The 18704-nt window shown below is 36.0% G+C and overlaps 2 protein-coding genes across 2 annotated transcripts; both read left to right on the forward strand.

Annotated features, from left to right (window-relative positions):
* The first annotated feature begins 264 nt into the window (after positions 1–264).
* LOC114040987 (olfactory receptor 4C3-like) lies at positions 265–1170 on the forward strand. The gene has a single exon (XM_027859207.1). The coding sequence runs from the start codon at positions 265–267 to the stop codon at positions 1168–1170; it is 906 nt and encodes a 301-aa protein (XP_027715008.1).
* A 12939-nt stretch (positions 1171–14109) lies between these two features.
* Positions 14110–15051, forward strand: LOC114040997 (olfactory receptor 4C15-like). Its single transcript, XM_027859214.1, has one exon. It carries the CDS (start codon positions 14119–14121, stop codon positions 15049–15051), a length of 933 nt encoding a protein of 310 aa, XP_027715015.1. The 5' UTR covers positions 14110–14118.
* Positions 15052–18704: the final 3653 nt, after the last annotated feature.

Below are 18704 nucleotides of genomic sequence, written 5' to 3' on the forward strand. Positions count from 1 at the left end.
GAGGGTCACAAATTGTAAGGAAATTGGAAAGTTAGGAAAATATGAGGTTATGAAGGTCTTTCAAAGTCAAATAGAGGATTTTAAATTTGATCTTTGATGTAACAGGAAGCCACTGGATGTAGGTGATCCTTCAAATGTAGGTGAAATGGAACCCTAAACAAATTTAGTTTGTGTTGAGATTTCATCTGGCCATGGTCCTGAAGATGATAATACTTCTTTCTTTGGGCTACAGGTAACTCTGTTGTCAGTGGCCACTTCACATACATGGAGCATCAAAGGAATGTTACAGAATTTATTCTTTTGGGGCTCTCAGCTATTCCAGAAGTACAAAAAATATTGTTCCTTGTGTTCTTTATTATATATGTCATCACCATTGGTGGAAACCTGCTCATTGTGGTCACCATTGTTAGTAGCCAGGCACTAACCCTACCTATGTATTTTTTTCTGGCTTCTCTTTCTTTTATTGACTCTTGCTATTCCACCTCAGTGGTCCCAAAACTCATTGCAGATTGTTTATATGAGAAGAAAACCATCTCTTTCAATGGGTGTATGACTCAGCTATTTGCAGAACATTTCTTTGGTGGTGCTGAGATCATCCTGCTCACAGTGATGGCCTATGACCGCTATGTAGCCATCTGTAAGCCCTTGCACTATGTGACTATCATGACCCAACGTCTATGTGGTCTTCTGGTGTTGCTGGCATGGGTAGGTGGCTTTCTACATGCCATGATTCAAATTCTGCTTGTCTTTCAGTTACCCTTCTGTGGTCCCAACTTAATGAATCACTTTGTTTGTGATTTTTACCCATTGCTGGAGCTTGCCTGTACTGACACCTATGTTACTGGTATCTTGGTGATGGTCAACAGTGGGGTAATCTGCCTGGTGAACTTCATCATGCTAGCTGCCTCCTATGTCATCATCTTGCATTCTCTGAGGTTCCACAGTGTGGAAGGGAGAAGTAGAGCCCTCTCCACCTGCAGTTCCCATTTCACTGTTGTTGTCTTGTTCTTTGTACCCTGCATATTCACATATATGCGACCCTTGCGTACTCTGCCTGTTGATAAAACTGTGGCCATATTTTATGGCATTCTCACTCCTATGTTGAATCCCCTGATTTATACCCTAAGAAACTCAGAGGTAAAAATTGCCATAAGAAAATTGTGGGCATAATAATTTAGAAAGGCATCAGAGGGCGATGGAGAAGACATTGGATTAGCAGTCCAAGGCTCTGAGTTCACATGAAAACTCTTCTAACTTATTTATATGCCTCTTCATCTATACCCATGTACAGAATGAACTAACTGATTTATGAGATCCCTTCCACTCTGGGTACAACCAACCTGTGAGATGTGATTTTAAATAAAGGAATGGTAAAGCTGGAATATAAAAATCTCTATTTTTCTGCTCTTAATCCTAGACAGCAAACATTTTTTTTTCCATCAGAAGTATGCCTAGAACATGGGAGATTATTTTCTTTTTCTATTTTTGTCCCCATTCCTGGGCATAGTGGCTGATTTGGAGTAAGTGCTTAACATATGTTTATTCATTAATTATTGACTGACAAAGAATGATTGAGATGTGTGGTGACACAAACCAATGAGCTTTTCAATTTCTATTTGCAAAGCAAACAAATGAAGGGTGATTGCAAACAAGATAAATTTAATTGTAGGTAGCATGACCTAGAACAAGAAGGGGCCTTACATATTATCTATTAAACCCACACATACACACACACACAAACACACACACAGACACCCGTCTTTTTCTAGATGAGATGATAGTGGTAATTTGCTTTGCAATGTCATAACTACTTACTAGTATAACCAGGATAGAGTGGCTCAGCAGACAGAGTGCTTGATTTGAAAACAGAAAAAAAATGAAACTGAGTTTGAATCCTTCATCTGTGACTTTCTATAAATATGAACTTGGAAAAAAACCACAACTCTGGGTCTCAGTTTTCTCAATTGGAAAATGTGAGACTCTTCATACACCAAGATAACCTCCATATGGTTACATTATTAAGACATAAAAGTTGACATCTTAAGTAAATTAGAAGAGCAAAGAAGAAATAAACTTTCACATCTATGGATATGGGAAGATTTCATAACCGAACAGGCAATAAAGAGGTTTAAAGAATATAAAATAATTTTGATCATATGTATGATCAAAATTGTTCATACATATATTTCATAAAAATATAATGCAGTTAAACTTACAGGGTAATCAGGTAACTGGGAAAATATTTGTAAGAAATTTCTGATCAAGATTTCATATCCAAGACATTTAAGTACTAATTCAAATAATATCTAGAGCCATTCTCCAAACAGACAGATGATCAAATTATATGTACAGACAATATTTAAAGGAAGAGACATGTACTATCAACAACTGTGAGAAAAATGCAACAAAACACTAACAGTTAGAAAAAATCAAACGATGAGATTCTACCTCATCCTAACCAGATTAGCAAATATTCTAAAGAGGGGGAAAAACATAAATGACACAGACTGTGGGAAAACAGACATACTGCTGTACCATTAACATAGTTGTAAATTATTCCAGTGATTCCATAAAATGATTTAAAACTATACCCTAAAAATTACTAAATTGTGTGATTCCACTCTAGTTACGCCATTCCTAGGCATATACCCCCAAGTATCTTAAAGAAAGAGGGATAATATCTATATTTATAGAAGCTCTTTTTATAGTTACCCCAAAGTGGAAACCAAGTGGGTACACACTTATTAGGAAACCACTAAACAAATTGTGGTACATTACTATAATGGAATATTATAATGCCATTAGAAATTATAAAATAGTTTCAGAGGAAATTGGATAAACCTCCATGGACTGAAACAGAGTGGAATGAGAACAATCTGTACAATGTTAACAATATTTTAAAGAAAAAAAAAACCTTTGAAAAAACTCTGATAAGCCCTAAGGCCAGAGGACTGAAGATGAAATAGCTCACCTGTCTTATGCCAGAGATTTAATGGATTTAATATGAAGAATGAGACACCCATTTCTTTACTTGGCCTGTGTAGGGATTTATTTTGCTGGATTATGTATGTTTTCAGTGAAGATTTTCTATTTTTTTCATTATTCAATTTTGAGAGGACAGTGGAAGGGAGGGATAATAAATGCTTGTGGAAATAGATTAAAAAGCAGAACAAACAGTTGACAAAAATATTTTAAATAAATAAAGAAATGAATGAATGAATGCACCAAATGAGGGGACGATTACACTGTATTAGCTCTAATGTCCATTTCAACACTAAATCACTAATCCTGTGATCCTGTAATTATAACTAAATTTTTCTGCCATCACTTCCAGTTCCATCCCTTCTGTTACAGGATTTTAGGTGACAGAGTAATTTAACATGATAGGTTTCTCTGAGAGGCATCCAAGTGGCATAATATATAAAGCAAAGGGCTTGGAGTCAGGAAGGCCTCTATTCAAATCTGGGATAAGACATTTGAAAGTTCTTTTAAACTAAGCAAGTCACTAAACTTGTCTGCCTCATTTTCCTCAACAACAAGTATCACTTGGTAACTTCAATGCAGGAAAAAAAAGATTTTGAAAAAAAACAACACATCCCTATTAAAAATACCAGAAAGCACAGAAATTAAAGGAACTTTTTTTTAAAATGGTAAGAAGTATCTTTATGCTCCAAAAATGATAAGATAGAATAATTTCTGATAGGACAAGGGATGAATCAAGATTGTTCATTATGACCATTATTGTTCAACATTTTACTAAAAGTGCTTGTTATAGTAATAAGACAAGAAAATGAAAATTAAGGACTAAGAATTGACAATGAGGAAAGGAAATGATCACTTTCTGAAGATGACATGTTTGTTTTTTTTCTAAAGAATCATAACATTCAACAACTTAAGCAAAATTGTAGAATATAGAGTAAAACTACAGAAATCACCACCATTTCTCTATATTACCAGGAAAATGCAGTAAGAGATAGAAAAATAAATTCCATTTAAAATGACTATAGATTGAGCCAAGATAGCAAAGTGAGCAGCAGTAAGTCACTCTCATTCTCCCTTATTGACCTTGAAGAACCCAGAAAATATTGCCCCAGGAAAAATCTTGGAACAGTGAAGCCAGTAGAAAGATGGGGTACAGCAGTTTTTTAGCTCATGAGGCTAAGGGGATTAACGGGAAAGGTCCCTCTTGCTGTGGCTGAAGGGGACCAGTGCAGGACGGGAGGCATCCATACAAGCCAGTGGCAAGTATCACTTCAGCAAACCAGCATGGGAGATCCTGAGCCCAAAGGAGGTGCAGTGGGTGAGTGCCAACACCACGACCCCACGTGCCTTGGCACAGCCAGGGGAACCGGCACGCACTAGTACAGAGAACCACTAATTGTGTGGCAAATGGGCATCCACCAGTGGCTGAGCCTACCCATGCTCTAGTGCAGCCCTGGGTGAGGAGAGAATCTCCAGCAGCCAGATCACCCACACCCACACCCACATACTGCACCCCTCAAGCTTCAGTGTAACCCCAGGGAAATGCAGAAAAAAACACATCTGGCCTCAGTACACAGCAACTACCTCCACCACCACCTGATCCCACTCAGCACAAGGTAATCTACAGCCTCTACAACCTCCAGCTGCCAGAATCTGAGGCCCCAAAACAAAGAGCCAGTAACCAGGCCCCTAGTCCCCAGCACAAGAAATGTGGGACAGTGCCCCCTGTGCTCCAGAAGTATAGATTGACTTTAAAAGCCAGGAAAAACGCAAATACCATGAACAAAAAGCAATAACAAAGACCATAGATTCTTACTATGGGGACAGGGAAGATCCAAACACAAAGTCAGAAGAGGAAAGCATTGTCACTATACCCAAATCTGAAACCTCAAAGTGGAATATGAACTGGTCTCAAATCCAAAAAGCCTTGGAAGAGGTCAAGAAGGATTTTAAAAGTGAAATAAGAGAGGTAGAATAAAAATTGGGAAAGGAAATGAGAGGTATGCAAGAAAAAGTCAATAGCTTGGAAAAGAAAGGAGAAAAATTGAGTGTAGAAAATAAATCCTTAAAAATACAATTGGCCAAATTAAAAAAAAACAGTCCATTGAAGAAAATAACTCCTTAAATAGTAGAATTGGCCAGATAGAAAAGGAGGAAAAAAAGCTACTGAAGAAAACAATTTTTTAAAATTAGAATTGAGAAAATGGAAACTAATGACTCTATGAAACATCAAGAATCAGTCAAACAAAATCAAAAGAATGAAAAAAAATGAAGAAAATGTAAAATATCTTATTTTAAAAACAACTGACCTGAAAAATTAGATCCAGGAAAGATAACTTAAAAATTATTGGTCTACCTGAAAGCCATGATGAAAAAAAGAGCCTGGACAGTATCTTCCAAGAAATCTATGAAAATTGCCCTGAGGTCCTAGAACCAGAGGGTAAAATAGTCATTAAAAGAATCTACCAATCTCATTCTGAAGGGGATCCCAAATTGAAAATGCCAAGGAATGTTGTCTCCAATTTCCAGAATTACCAAGTCAAGGGGAAAATACTCCAAGCACCCAGATAGAAACTATTCAAATATTGTGTAACCACAGGCAGGATTATCCAGGACCTTGCAACTTCTACATTAAAAGATCAGAGGGCTTTAAATATGATATTCCATAAGTCAATGGATCTTGAATTATAATCAAGGATCAACTACGCAGGAAATTTGAGCATAATCATTCAAGGGGGGAGATAGACATTCAGTGAAATAGGGGACTTCCAGCCCTTCCTGATGAAAAGACCAGAGCTCAACAGAAAAATTAATCTACAAATACAAGACTCAAGAGAGGCATAAAAGGATAAACAAGAAAAAAATGATATTCAATAAGGGAAAATTGTTTACATCTATACATGGGAAGATGACACTTGTAACTCTTGAGAACTGTATCTTTATGACAACATTTAGAAGAGATATACACAGTCAGAGGGTGTGAGTATAAACTGATTTTGATGTGATGATAAAAAACCTAATTAAGGGTTGAAGAGGGATTGTAATGTGAGAAGAGGAAAAGGGACAGAAAAGGGTAAATTACATTACGTGAAGAGGCACAAAAACATTAAAGTAGAGGGAAAGAAAGGAGGAAGATAAACATTGTTTGAACCTTATTCTCATCTGATTTGGCTCAACGAGGGAATACCATACTCAATTAGCTATTAAAATCTAACTATCCCTGTACACAGAAGGAGGGAAAAGAGGAAAGAAAAGGAAGGGAGTGGCTAGAAGGGAAGGAAGAAGTAGTAAGGGCAAAGGGAAAGAAAAAGGAGATGGCAGATAAAAGAGAAGGAAGATTGAGGGAGGCAGTGGTCAAAAGCAAAACTTTTGAGGAAAGAAAGGGAGAAAGGAGAAAGAAAAGCATAAATGGGGAGGGGAAGTAAATAGGATGGAGAGAAAGACACAGTAATCATAACTGTGAATGTGAATGGGATGAACTCTCTCATAAAAGGGAAGCAAATAGCAGAATGGATTAAAAGCCATAATCCTACAATATGTCATTCAAAAGAAATACATTCGAAACAGAGGGATACACATAGGGTGAACATAAAAAGATGGAGTAGAGTATGTTACACTTCAGCTGAAATAATAAAAAAAAAGAGTAGCAATCCTGATCTCAGACAAAGCAAAAACAAAAAATGATCTAATTGAAAGAGACAAGGAAGTAAATTATATCTTGCTAAAAGACACCATAGACAATGAAGTAATATCATTACCAAACATATATGCAGCAAGTGATATAGCATTCAAATTCTTAGAAAATAGTATGGCAGATACTGGGCATAGACCAACATCTTACTCAGCATACCAAAATAAGGTCAAAATGGGTACATAATTTATATGTAAAATCTGACACCATAAGCAAATTGGGAGAGGAAGGAATAATTTACCTGTGAGATCGATGGAGAATTGAAGAATTTATGACCAAACAAGAGATAAAGAACATTATGAAATGCAAAATGGATTATTTTCATTACATTAAATTGAAACATTTTTGCACAAACAAAGCTAATGAAAATAAGACTAGGAGGGAAGCAGAAAACTGGAAAAGAATGTTTACAGCCAGCATCTCTGATAAAGGCTTCATATCTAAAATATATAGTGAACTGAATCAAATTTATAAAAATACAAGTCATTCCCCCATTGATAAATGGTCAAAGGATATGAATAAGCAATTTTCTATAATCATATGGAAAATGTTCTAAATCAGTATTGATTAGAGAAATGTAAATCAAAACAACTCTAAGGTACCACATCACATGTATCAGATTGACTAACATGACAAAACAGGAAATTTATTAATCCTGGAGAAGATGTGGGGAAAATTGGAACGCTAATGCATTGTTGGTGGAGTTGTAAACTGATCCAACCATTCTGGAGAGCAATTTGAAATGATGCCTAAAGGGCCATAAAAATGTGCATACCTTTTGACCCAGCAATAGCACTTCTAGAGCTGCATAAGAAAGAGATCATAAAAATGGGGAGAAGAACCACATATACAAAAATGGTTATAGTAGCTTTTTTAGTGGTGGCCAAGAACTGGAAATTGAGGGGATGCCCATCAAATGGGGAATGGTTGAACAAGTTGATATATTAATGGAATGGAATACTATTGTGCTATAAGAAATGATGAGCAAGTGGACTTCAGAAAAACCTGGAAGGACATATGCTGAGTGAAGTGAGCAGAGCCAAGAGAACGTTATACACAGTAATACACACATTGTGTGATGACTGAATTTGATAGACTTAGGTCTTCTCAGCAATACAAAGATCTAAGACAGCTCCAAGAGACTCATGATGGAAAATTCTATCCATATCCAGAGAAAGAATTATGGAGTCTGAATGCAGACTGAAACATGCTATTTGCTCTCTTTTATTTTTATTGTTTTTTCTTTCTTTCTTCTAGTTCCTTCCATTAGTTCTAATTCTTCTTTACAACATGACTAATGTGAAAATATGTTTAATATGAAAGTATATGCAGAGCCTATATCAGACTGCATGCCGTCTTGGGAAGGAGGGAGGGAGGCAGAGAAAATTTAAAACTCAAAAGCTCATGAAAGTGAATGTTGAAAACTAAAAATACATGAATTAATTTAAAATTAAATTTAAATTAGTACAGATTATAAAATATAGGGAAATCTACCAGCCAAAACACACTCAGTAACTCTGTGAACATAATGACAAAACTCCACACATGAATACAGAAACGAATAATGGGAAATATGTTATCTGCTCATGGGTAGTCTAATGTAATAAAAATGACAATACTACCTAAATTAATTAATTTATTTAGTGTAATTCCAATCAAAATACCAAAAAAATTACTTTATAGAGTAAGAAAAAAATAAAATTCATCTGGAAGAAGAAAAAGCCAAGAATATCAAGAGAATCAATGAAAAATAAAATGGACAGGAATGAGACCTACTCATACCTGTTCTCCAATTATACTACAAAACTGTAATCATGAAAGCAACTTGATATTGGGTAAGAAATAGAAAGGTTGATCAGTGGAGATTAAGTATTCGATATGGAGAAACACACGTACAGGGTCACCTAGTGTTTGATAACCCCAAGGATCCCAGCTATTAGGGCAAGAACTCACTATTTCTCTGTCTGTCTCTCTGCCTCTCTGTCTTTCTCTGTCTCTCTGTCTCTGTCTGTCTGTCTGTCTGTCTGTCTCTCTCTCTCTCTCTCTCTCTCTCTCTCTCTCTCTCACACACACACACACACACACACACAAAGTTAGAATAACTTGGAAAGTAGTCTGGAAGAAACTTGGTATACATGAACATCTTACATTTTATACCAAGATAATCCGAAAATGATACGTGATTCAGACATAAAGGGTGATATGAGCAAAATAATGGAGCAGGGAAGAAATTGTCTGCCAGATCAATAGATAGAAAATTTCATGAACAAACAAGACACAGAGAGATTCATGAGAGATAAAATGGATTTAAAAAATATATAAAATTAAAAATAAACATTTTGGAACTAATACATCAAAGGGAGTTAAAATTTTAAGAAAAACAAAAAATTGGGGAAGAAAACACTTGTAGCAGGTTTCTTTGATAAAGGTTATAGATTTCTAAAATATCAAATGTCTTAAAATCAAATAGATAATTAATATTCACTGGTCAGTAATGCTAAATGGTTAGATGGATAACCAATCAAGCTGGGATGAATTATATGTGGCACCTTGGAGAAAATGACATGGATCTGTATACATATATGCATGTATGGCCTTTAGACTGGAAATAATAGAATAAAAATGGTTACTAATGAATAGTTATCTAAAATAAATATTTATTTAATAAGAAAGTACCTAGTTGCCTTTTATGAATTCAAGCTACCTACTTCAAATGAATGATGACCTCAGATCTTAAAATAAATGGCAGATGTTATGGCTGAACCACTGTCAATGATATTTGAAGGATCACAAGTAATCTATCAGGGAACTTGACAAAATCAAGAAAGAGGAGGAAATAAATATTTATTAAGCACCTATTATATGCCAGGTACTATGTTAAGCTCTTTAAAAAATATTATCTCATTTAATTAAAGGGCATATATTTAAATTGTCAAAATCAAAAAGTAGAAGAGAACATAGTCTGAAAAGGAGATAGTTCAGTGATCTTAGCTTCAATTACTGCAAAAATTGAAGATCAAATCATTAAACAGATGGTTGATGACCATCTAGAGAACAAAGTGGTGATTACAGAGAGCCAGCATAACTTTACCAAGAACAGATCCCATCAGAGTAACCTCACTTTTGGCAGAATAGCCAAACTAAAAGTTTAAAGAAACACTGTGATTAGAGTTTACTTAAATTTTGGCAAATATTTTGACAAAGTATTGCATATTATTCTTCTGGATAAATAGGAAATTTTTTATTAGAAATTAACATAATCAGATACATGCAAAACTATTGGCATAAATACTACATTCAAGTAATAATTCTAATGGTTCAATATTAATATATCAGATAGTTATAGTGGAGAGGATATATCTTAGGCATGGTGCTGATTATGTTTTTTTTTTCCAATGATAATAAGATGACCATAAGGTGTCATCAACTCAAGTATGAAGAACTTCTTATTCCTATTTTAGTGGTTTGCTAATAGGTGATGGTAAAAGCTCTCAAAAGTCAGGGGTCATGAACATGAAAATAGTTGATAGTGAGGTCTTTCATATGAGCAGATTACTTAAAACTTACTTAAAAAGGGGGTTGGACCAAAACTTCTCATTAATGAAATTGCCAAATTTCTATCATAAAGTGGAACTATTTGGCCATGAGAGCCTATTGATAAAGTATAGTAGCAAAGAATCTCTATCCTGAAAGCGTCAACTGAACTTTTCAAGTGTGCTCAGAAACAATCACATTCAGAGAGTAAGTTCTACCTCCACTGGAAGGGAGGGAAGAATTATCAAAGCCAAATGTTATTTGCTTTTCATTTCTGCCAAGGGCTGGCCCCAGTTCACACAAGGACTAATTGGAAGGTAGGTTTGTTCTTTCACTGACCAGAAACAATAATTGTTCTGTGTTGCCGATCCTCTGGTAAGGGACATTCCTTGGTCCCCTGGAGGGGGAGAGGCCATTCCCCAAGCCTTTGAACCTTGTCAACAATTTCATAATTGGACGCTCATCCAGGTCTAAGTGTTTATTGAAGAGCCATTCCTGAGAAGAGAAGAAAGGAACCGCACACTCTGGTTCAGTGGGACAAGTAAGATGCTGTCATTTTCCATATAGAGTTTTGAAAACTGAAATGGAGAATATTCTGTCTTTCTCTCCAAACAAGGGGAGGAACTTTACTGAATGTCTAAGATTCATCTGGGAAAGAGCATTCTGAGGAAAGTCATGGAGTGTATCCAGACAAGCAATTAGCATAGAAGATGCCATCCCAGAAGTCTCATCCAGATCCTATATTCTCAGGAATGCATAAGACACTCCCCCACTAAACAGAAGAATATGGGGAGAGTATGATGTGTGTATGACATATTGGATGTAAAAGCTTCCATTTGACATGGCTAAGGTAAGTTTTACAGTGTTTCTATTATATTTAACAGTCCTGGTAGTGTAGAACCTCTCCCTGGTCTCAGTGTGGGTATCCTCTCTTAGATGACTCCCTCTTTGGAAACTCTTCCATGATCTGCAGGGAGAGATGAAGCTAGAATGGAAATGTCCTCTTTACCAAAGCTTATCCAGACAGTTAATGTTCTCAGTCTAATGAATGAAAGCTTGCAAGTTGTCAGAAGGAGGCCCTGAGGTAGAAGGAAACAAAGTCTTGCACAGTGCTTCATTTTAGTAAGTCAACACCCATTACTCTCAGATTTTTCATCGCAACCTTTCAGACCTATGGCCCCCATATTAGAAAGGGAACAAGATAAATTATTATGACCTCTAAACAAATGTTTGGTAGTCAAGCAGATCCATTGCCTCTTTTGCTTAGCTAAAATATTATAGAAGTATGTAAAGAATCCCTGGAGTAAAGTGACTAGCTCAAAAGGGGATGAAATCTTTTCTCTTCACTCTAGCATTTCTCATCTGCTCCCCTTCTCTTGAAAATTCTATCTAGACTTTCATTTTGTTCATTTTTTGCTTTAATGTTAGGAAATGTGAGGCAGCTTATAAAGATATAAACAAATATTTGAAAGTCTAGAAGCATTCAGGATCTCTCTGATTTTATTAATTTTTATATATCCTCTACCTAGCTATCATCTAGCTAACTCACTATCCACACATTTTTCTGACTATCTGACAAGTATTATCTATTCATCTGAATATATGTGTATATGTGCATATACAATTATAAATTTCACACACATATGTTAATTTAGATGTCGATGAGTTTTATCCCTCTTTCTCCCCACATTGGGATGAACAAGAAAAATCTTTGAGTTCAGGTATCAACAATTATTCCTCTATTCCCTCTTCAAATTGACTATGGTAGATACTTCCCAGTAGAAAGAATAGTAGATTATTCAGAAAAGACCTTATTGATTATTAAAATAAAACAAGTCATTCTATAGATGGGGAAAATCATTCATCAAAAAAGAAAGTGACATACACCATCACACAGTAAGTTAGTTGCAGGAATAGGACTAGAATTCAGGTCTTATTACTCATATACACACACACATACACACATATATAATTTGATTATTGGTGGGTTATAGATGGCATAGAAAAGTTACTATATTGTTTTTATTAATTTGTTTTCACTTTTTCAGACAAATGGATCCATGGAGAATAAATGAATCAATGGCTACACTTTTTTTAATAATCTTTTTAATCAGTTCATTTTTTGAGAGGGGCTAATAATAACAGTAGAACATATGCCAAACAATTCAGATATGATTATTCCCTTTTTCAACAGACAAGGAAGACAGCATTGTCTCTGTATACAAATTAAGATGCTGAGATCCAGATCATCAGAATCCTAGATAATTATCCTTAATCTGAACTTGGGTGGGACTTCTTGTTTAGTTAAACTCAAGTACAGGAATTTACTTTACAAACGTTAAATTTTGGGGGGTATGTTATATAATGGATTCCTTTCTTGTATGGGATATTAAAGATACATGGAAATCCCTTCTAACTCAAATTCTTTGATTCTGTGATATGAATTCAGCCCTGCATCCAGCCTTTGGGAAGCTTTTAGACCTGAATGCTGTCATCTAATTTGTTAACTATCCTGCCCAGCTCTGTATCATTCACAGATTTGTTTAACATATCACTTCTGCCCTCAGCAAAGTCATCAAGAAGTATGAGAAATTATATTGGGCATTCAGAGCCATATGACCAAATTTATCCTCTTGGAACTTCCACAGGATATAGAGACACAGAAAACAATATTCATCAAATTGTTCTTCTAGCTTGTGATTTGGGGTAAGCTTGTTTGTTTTTGTGAATACAACCAAAGGCCCTTCCTTTTTTGGATCCACATTTGCTTTTTGGGTTATGTTGTTTCTCCTCTCTTTGGCCTTTCCAATTCTGTTATTTTATGAAGTAATGAATAACTCTATGCCCTGAAATTACCAAGTAATTATTTTTCACTGTATATCTAGACCCTTACATTGTATTAGTCTGTGCAAAGAAAGTACCTAATGCAGCAATCAGAGAAGCATAAAATCTGAGCCCACAAAGGGATCTCAGATGCCTCCCAGTACAATCCATAAATAAATATGAATCCTGATTCCAACATCCCCCCAAAGAGGTTATCTTTTTTGTAGCTCTCTAAAGACAACACAACTCTCACAAAACATCACATTCCAGTTTTGAATTGCTTTCATTGTTAAGAAGGTTTTGTTAAATCAAGAAGGAATCTTTCACTGAAACTTTAATCCTAAATGCTCCCAGTTCTATCCTGTGAGGCTAAACAAAAAAGTATGAACCCTTCTTATATAAGTCCAGAGACTTAGAATCATAACAGGACCCTAGTTCTTGTGTGCTTTAGTCAAAACATTCTCAGTTCCTTCAACTATCCTCCTGTGGACTAAACCTGAGGCCACTATTTTGGTGACCCTTCTGGGTTCATTCTCCAGTTTTCAACAGACTTCTTGAAATGTGTTTACTAGAACTGTCTTCTGTATTTGTTCTCTAATCATGGAATTGCTGACAGTGTTATATAATATGCATACATATCTACATACCATAAACATAAATGCAGACATATATATTTGGATTTCTACCTTCCCACTGACTTTTAAAACCTCTTGTGCAGATTAACTTGTCTACTTGTGGTGAATACATAACCTGGTTTACTGCCCACCACACTGACCGCCTGAAACTATATATGTATGTACATGAGATGTCTGGGAGTGTTTGTTGTACATTTGAAGAATTGCTTTTCTTCCGGTAATATTTCATTCATCCTACACCACATTTATCAAACCAATTTGTAACCATTTGTGCCCACATGCAGGGATATGGCATCAAAGCCTAAGGAAACATTTAGAAGCATCTTGGAGCACAAAGAATGTAAATATCATTTTATTTTCCTAGAATTACAATCTACATTGTAAAGAGCTCTTTTTCTCTCTTGGTTACAGGTCATACATATTCCATAGGAAACCAGCCTCTGTGTCAAAGTCATGGAAAATCAAAGCCAAGTGACTGAGTTCATTCTCCTGGGACTTACCCAAAATCCAGGTGTTCAGAAAATCATATTCTTTGTGTTTTTGATGCTCTATCTTGCAACCCTTGGGGGAAACCTGCTTATTATCGTGACCATTACTAGCAGCCCCTCGCTCTTTGCTTCCCCTATGTACTTCTTCTTGGCCTTTCTGTCTGTCTTAGATGCATGTTTCTCATCAGTCTATGTACCCAAGCTATTAGTAGACTCTTTTTTTGAGAAGAAAACCATCTCCTTTGAAGGCTGCATGACTCAGGTTTTTGCAGAACATTTTTTTGGTGCTGCTGAGATGATTGTTCTCACAGCCATGGCCTATGACCGGTATGTGGCCATCTGCAAACCTTTACACTATGTGACCATCATGAGTAGGCGTATATGTTTATTACTTGCAGGGGTGGCCTGGGCAGGAGGCTTCCTACACTCTATCATCCAAATGTTCTTCATTTTGCCATTACCATTCTGTGGCCCCAATGTAATCAATCACTTCTTGTGTGACTTGTACCCTTTGCTGGAACTGGCCTGTACTGATACACATGAGCTTGGATTTATGATGATAGCCAATAGTGGGTTCATTTGTATTTTAATTTTTTTCCTCTTACTTGTCTCCTATGGGGTCATCCTGTATACGCTGCGGATATACAGCACAGAAGGACGACGGAAAGCCCTCTCCACTTGTAGTTCCCATATTACAGTTGTGCTTATGTTATTCATTCCATGCATATTTGAGTATGCAAGGCCTCCCATCACTTTCTCCTTTGATAAGATGGTACAAATATTTTACACTATTCTGACACCTTTTTTAAACCCCTTCATCTATACCTTTAGAAATATGGAGGTAAAAAATGCCATGAGGCAATTGTGTTGTAGTAAAGTATTTTTTATTAAAAAATAAATTCTTGGAAATAACATTATTTTTCAAAAAGCATAAACAATGCCAAAGACTATTCTATTTTATAATTTTATACCAAGCTCACAATGAACAGACATATTTAGATATACACACATATAAGAATAATGATGTATATTATGTGCTTTATACAAGTGTATATCTACCTATATACATATGTGTATGTGATTATATTATATATGTGTCTGTAAATAGCTTAGTGGAATTGAATATGGATGATGAAGGGATGAGGAAAAATGCCTTTGGGCCTCCATATCTGTATCTATGCATGCATGTGTACATGTATATATATACCCAGTACCTTCCTACCTTTCTAGTCTTCATACAGGTTACTAGCCTTTTTTTGCTCTTCAATCAAGTCACACTGGCCTGGATATTCCATCAACAAGATGCTCCATCTCCTGACTCCAGGCATTTGCTCTGGCTGTCCCACATGTTTGCAATATTCTCCTCCTCATTTCCACCTTCTGGTTTCCCTGGTTTCCTTGAAGACCCAAATCAAATCCTAGTTTCTACAGGAAACCTTTCCCAAGTTTTCTGAATTCTAGCTCTTTCCCTGTTTTAATGGTTGCTTTTTTATCTCTTATACAACTTTTTCATACACTTTCCTTTGCTTGTTGTCTCCTCCTTTAGACTGTAAGATCCTTGAGGACAGTTATTGTTGTTGTTCAGTCATTTTTCAGTTGTGTCTAACTCTTCGTGACCATGTTTTGGGTTTCTTGGGAATGATACTAAAATGTTTTGATGTTATATGCTCTAGCTCACTTTAGAAATGAAGAACTGAAGCAAAAGAAGTTAAGTGTCTTGCCCAGGGTCACAAAGCTAGTAAGTGTCTGAGGCCAGATTTCAACTCATGATGTTGAGTCTCTGTGACTCCTGGCCTGACCCTGTATCTACAGTACCACCTAGCTGCCCCCTCCTTCAGAACAGGGACTATCTTTTGCTTCCTTCTATATAGAGTTTTTAGCACAATACCGGAAAGATTACCACATTTTTATATGTTTTGAAATGAAAGGGTTTGGAAATGGATGTCATAATAGAGGAAATAAATGAATAAGGAAACTCTGTCTTCTTTGTCTTCTTTGATCTACAGAAATATTTGAATTACCTCAGGGAAAATCATATTTGTGCAGTATGTTCTAACTCCCAAGGAAAAAGGAAAAATAATTATCAAAGAAAAGCATTGACCACATCACCCTTCAGCCAAAGTCTGGCTTCCAAATAGGCCAGGCTTAATTGATCAGGGACTTTGGCTTTTGCTGAAAAATGTGATTTGTCTGTGTAGACAATTCTCTCATTTCATAAGTCTTGGAGACCAAGAGGCCTTTCCTCCAGTTCCTGGACTTTGATAAGATTGCCAACAACTCTCTGATTGACTTCAAAATACTTTTTTTTACTCTAAATAATCCTTACAGAAGCACAGCTTGGGAGCAGACAGATGAAACCTCAGAGTTGCTGCCACAGTATATGAGAAATTCATCCCTTTTCTTATGAAGTTTTGAAAACACGAAAGTGTGTATTCCTATTTCATGTGTAGACAATGGAAGTAACTCCTTGGAGAGTTTACCCTGAGACTTCTAAGAAGAAAAGTTTTAAGGACCACCTTGAATTAATCCTTATCACTCCATATTTTTTTAAACATAGTAGTTAGTCTCACAGAGGGACATTTGACATAATGGTTCTTAGAAAGTCTTACAAAACTTCTCTGTGAAGTAGGTATGAATTGAGGTGGTGAAATTTTCATGTCTGTCATATGGTAGGAATGATCATTCCCATCTAAGTTGTCCAATGCAGTGTTTTTCTTCCTTTCTAAAATGTCTCAACCTTCATCACATAAAACATGACTGACCTCAGTGTCTATGCCCTTATCTAGCTTAGACTATGGAGAATCTTCCTTGATATTCAGTTATGGAATGTAAAGCAAAATGGAAATGTTGTCTAAATGGAAACTTTTTCAAATGCCAATATAACTTAAACATTAGGGAAATCAGTGTTTCACAACATGTCATTGAGGCAGAATAGGACAGAAAAAGCTTATAATCCATAGAATAGCATATTTGTACGATTTGTTCTCTACATGACCACTTTCCTGGATTCTGAAAAATCTGTAGGGATACATCATAGAAAAGGAAAAGGGAAATCCTGTGAGACTCAACTAAACATTTGTTGATTAAGACTCAGTATCTTCTTTGTTTGTCAGTAATTCTTATATTTTTGGCTCCTGCCTTATGGAGGGGGATGGGAGAATAAGAGAAGCAATAGGATTCCTTTGTGATATCATGAAATCTTCTTTCACCTTGAGAATTTCCTCCTGCTCCCTCTGCTCCCAACTGTCCCTCAGTCTTTCCAGATACTCCTCTTGCTATTATTCCCCTTTACCCAGGATATCTAATTATGCATAGATGCTGCTCCCTTTACTCTTGCACTTTTAATGCATGCATGTTGTTCCCTTCTCTCCTCTCTTTCAAAGGACAGTTTAGACCTGGGATGGGGAACCTGCAGCCTGGAGACCGCATGTGACCTTCTTGATCCTTGGAGATGGCCTTTTGACTAAGTCCAAGTTTAACAGAACAAATCATTTTATTGAGGGGATTTGTTCTGTGAAGTTTAGATTCATTCAAAGGGCTGCACGTGAAGACCTAGAGGGCTATATATGGCCTTGAGCCTGCAAATTCCCCACATCTGGTTAGACATTGAGCAGCTAACTTTGCTGGGTAAAACATCGTTTGCAATCATCATCTCTGTTATCATTATCAATCATTTAAATTTAACTTAAAATTTTCAAAGTTATTAACATATATTATTTTAGTCAATCTTCACAAGGATTCTGTGAGAATTTGGGAGAGGGCGGGGCTAGGCAATGGGGTTAAGTGACTTGATCAAGATCACACAGATAGTAGGTGTCCAGTGTCTGAGGCTGGATTTAAACTGAGGTCCTCCTGACTCCAGGGCCAGTGCTCTATAGACTATGCCACCTGGGTGTTCCTTGAGAATTTTTTTAAACAGATGACAAAACCAAAGCTGAAAGAAAGCTAGTGACTTGCACTACATTAAGCTATCCTGTAGATAAATAATGAGATAGAAGTTTAAATGGAAGATTGGTGCAAATATGAAGCAACTCAAGTGACTGAGTCAGGATATTGGACCCTACAAGATCATCAGTGATAGTTACTGTTACTTTTCCAGCAGCATTCACCACCAAACATTTGAATTGTCAACAGGCAGATAAATGACTGATGTAGAAGTTTAGAAAGATTTATCAGACAACAAAGATAAAATTGATCCTAACTGCTTGAATTCAAACTTTACATTAATGTCTGACATCCATTTAGTACTTTAAAACTTGAAAGCTCTGGGAGAGTGTGGGTATGAAACTGATTGATTTTATATGACTTATTGTTGCATAGCCAACAAAGCTAAGACTTTGAATACATAAACCCGCATATATTCTTGACTACAGGTACAGTATTTTATTCAGATTGTGTTATTTCTTACAAAATTCAGTCAAATCACTCTCTGTATATGTTTTTCAAAAAAACCCTTTGGGTTTCTAATTTGATTTCAATCACAATTTTATTAGGTAGGTCATATAGTTAATAATAATTCAGATTTTTAATTAATGGATGAGATTTGAAGCA

This window comes from Vombatus ursinus, unplaced genomic scaffold, assembly GCF_900497805.2.
Source record: "Vombatus ursinus unplaced genomic scaffold, bare-nosed wombat genome assembly UNPS02014163.1, whole genome shotgun sequence".
Lineage (NCBI taxonomy): Eukaryota > Metazoa > Chordata > Mammalia > Diprotodontia > Vombatidae > Vombatus > Vombatus ursinus.

Coding starts and splice junctions, on each gene's coding strand:
- LOC114040987 (XM_027859207.1), top strand. CDS start 265: ATGGAGCATCAAAGGAATGTTACAGAATTTATTCTTTTGGGGCTCTCA.
- LOC114040997 (XM_027859214.1), top strand. CDS start 14,119: ATGGAAAATCAAAGCCAAGTGACTGAGTTCATTCTCCTGGGACTTACC.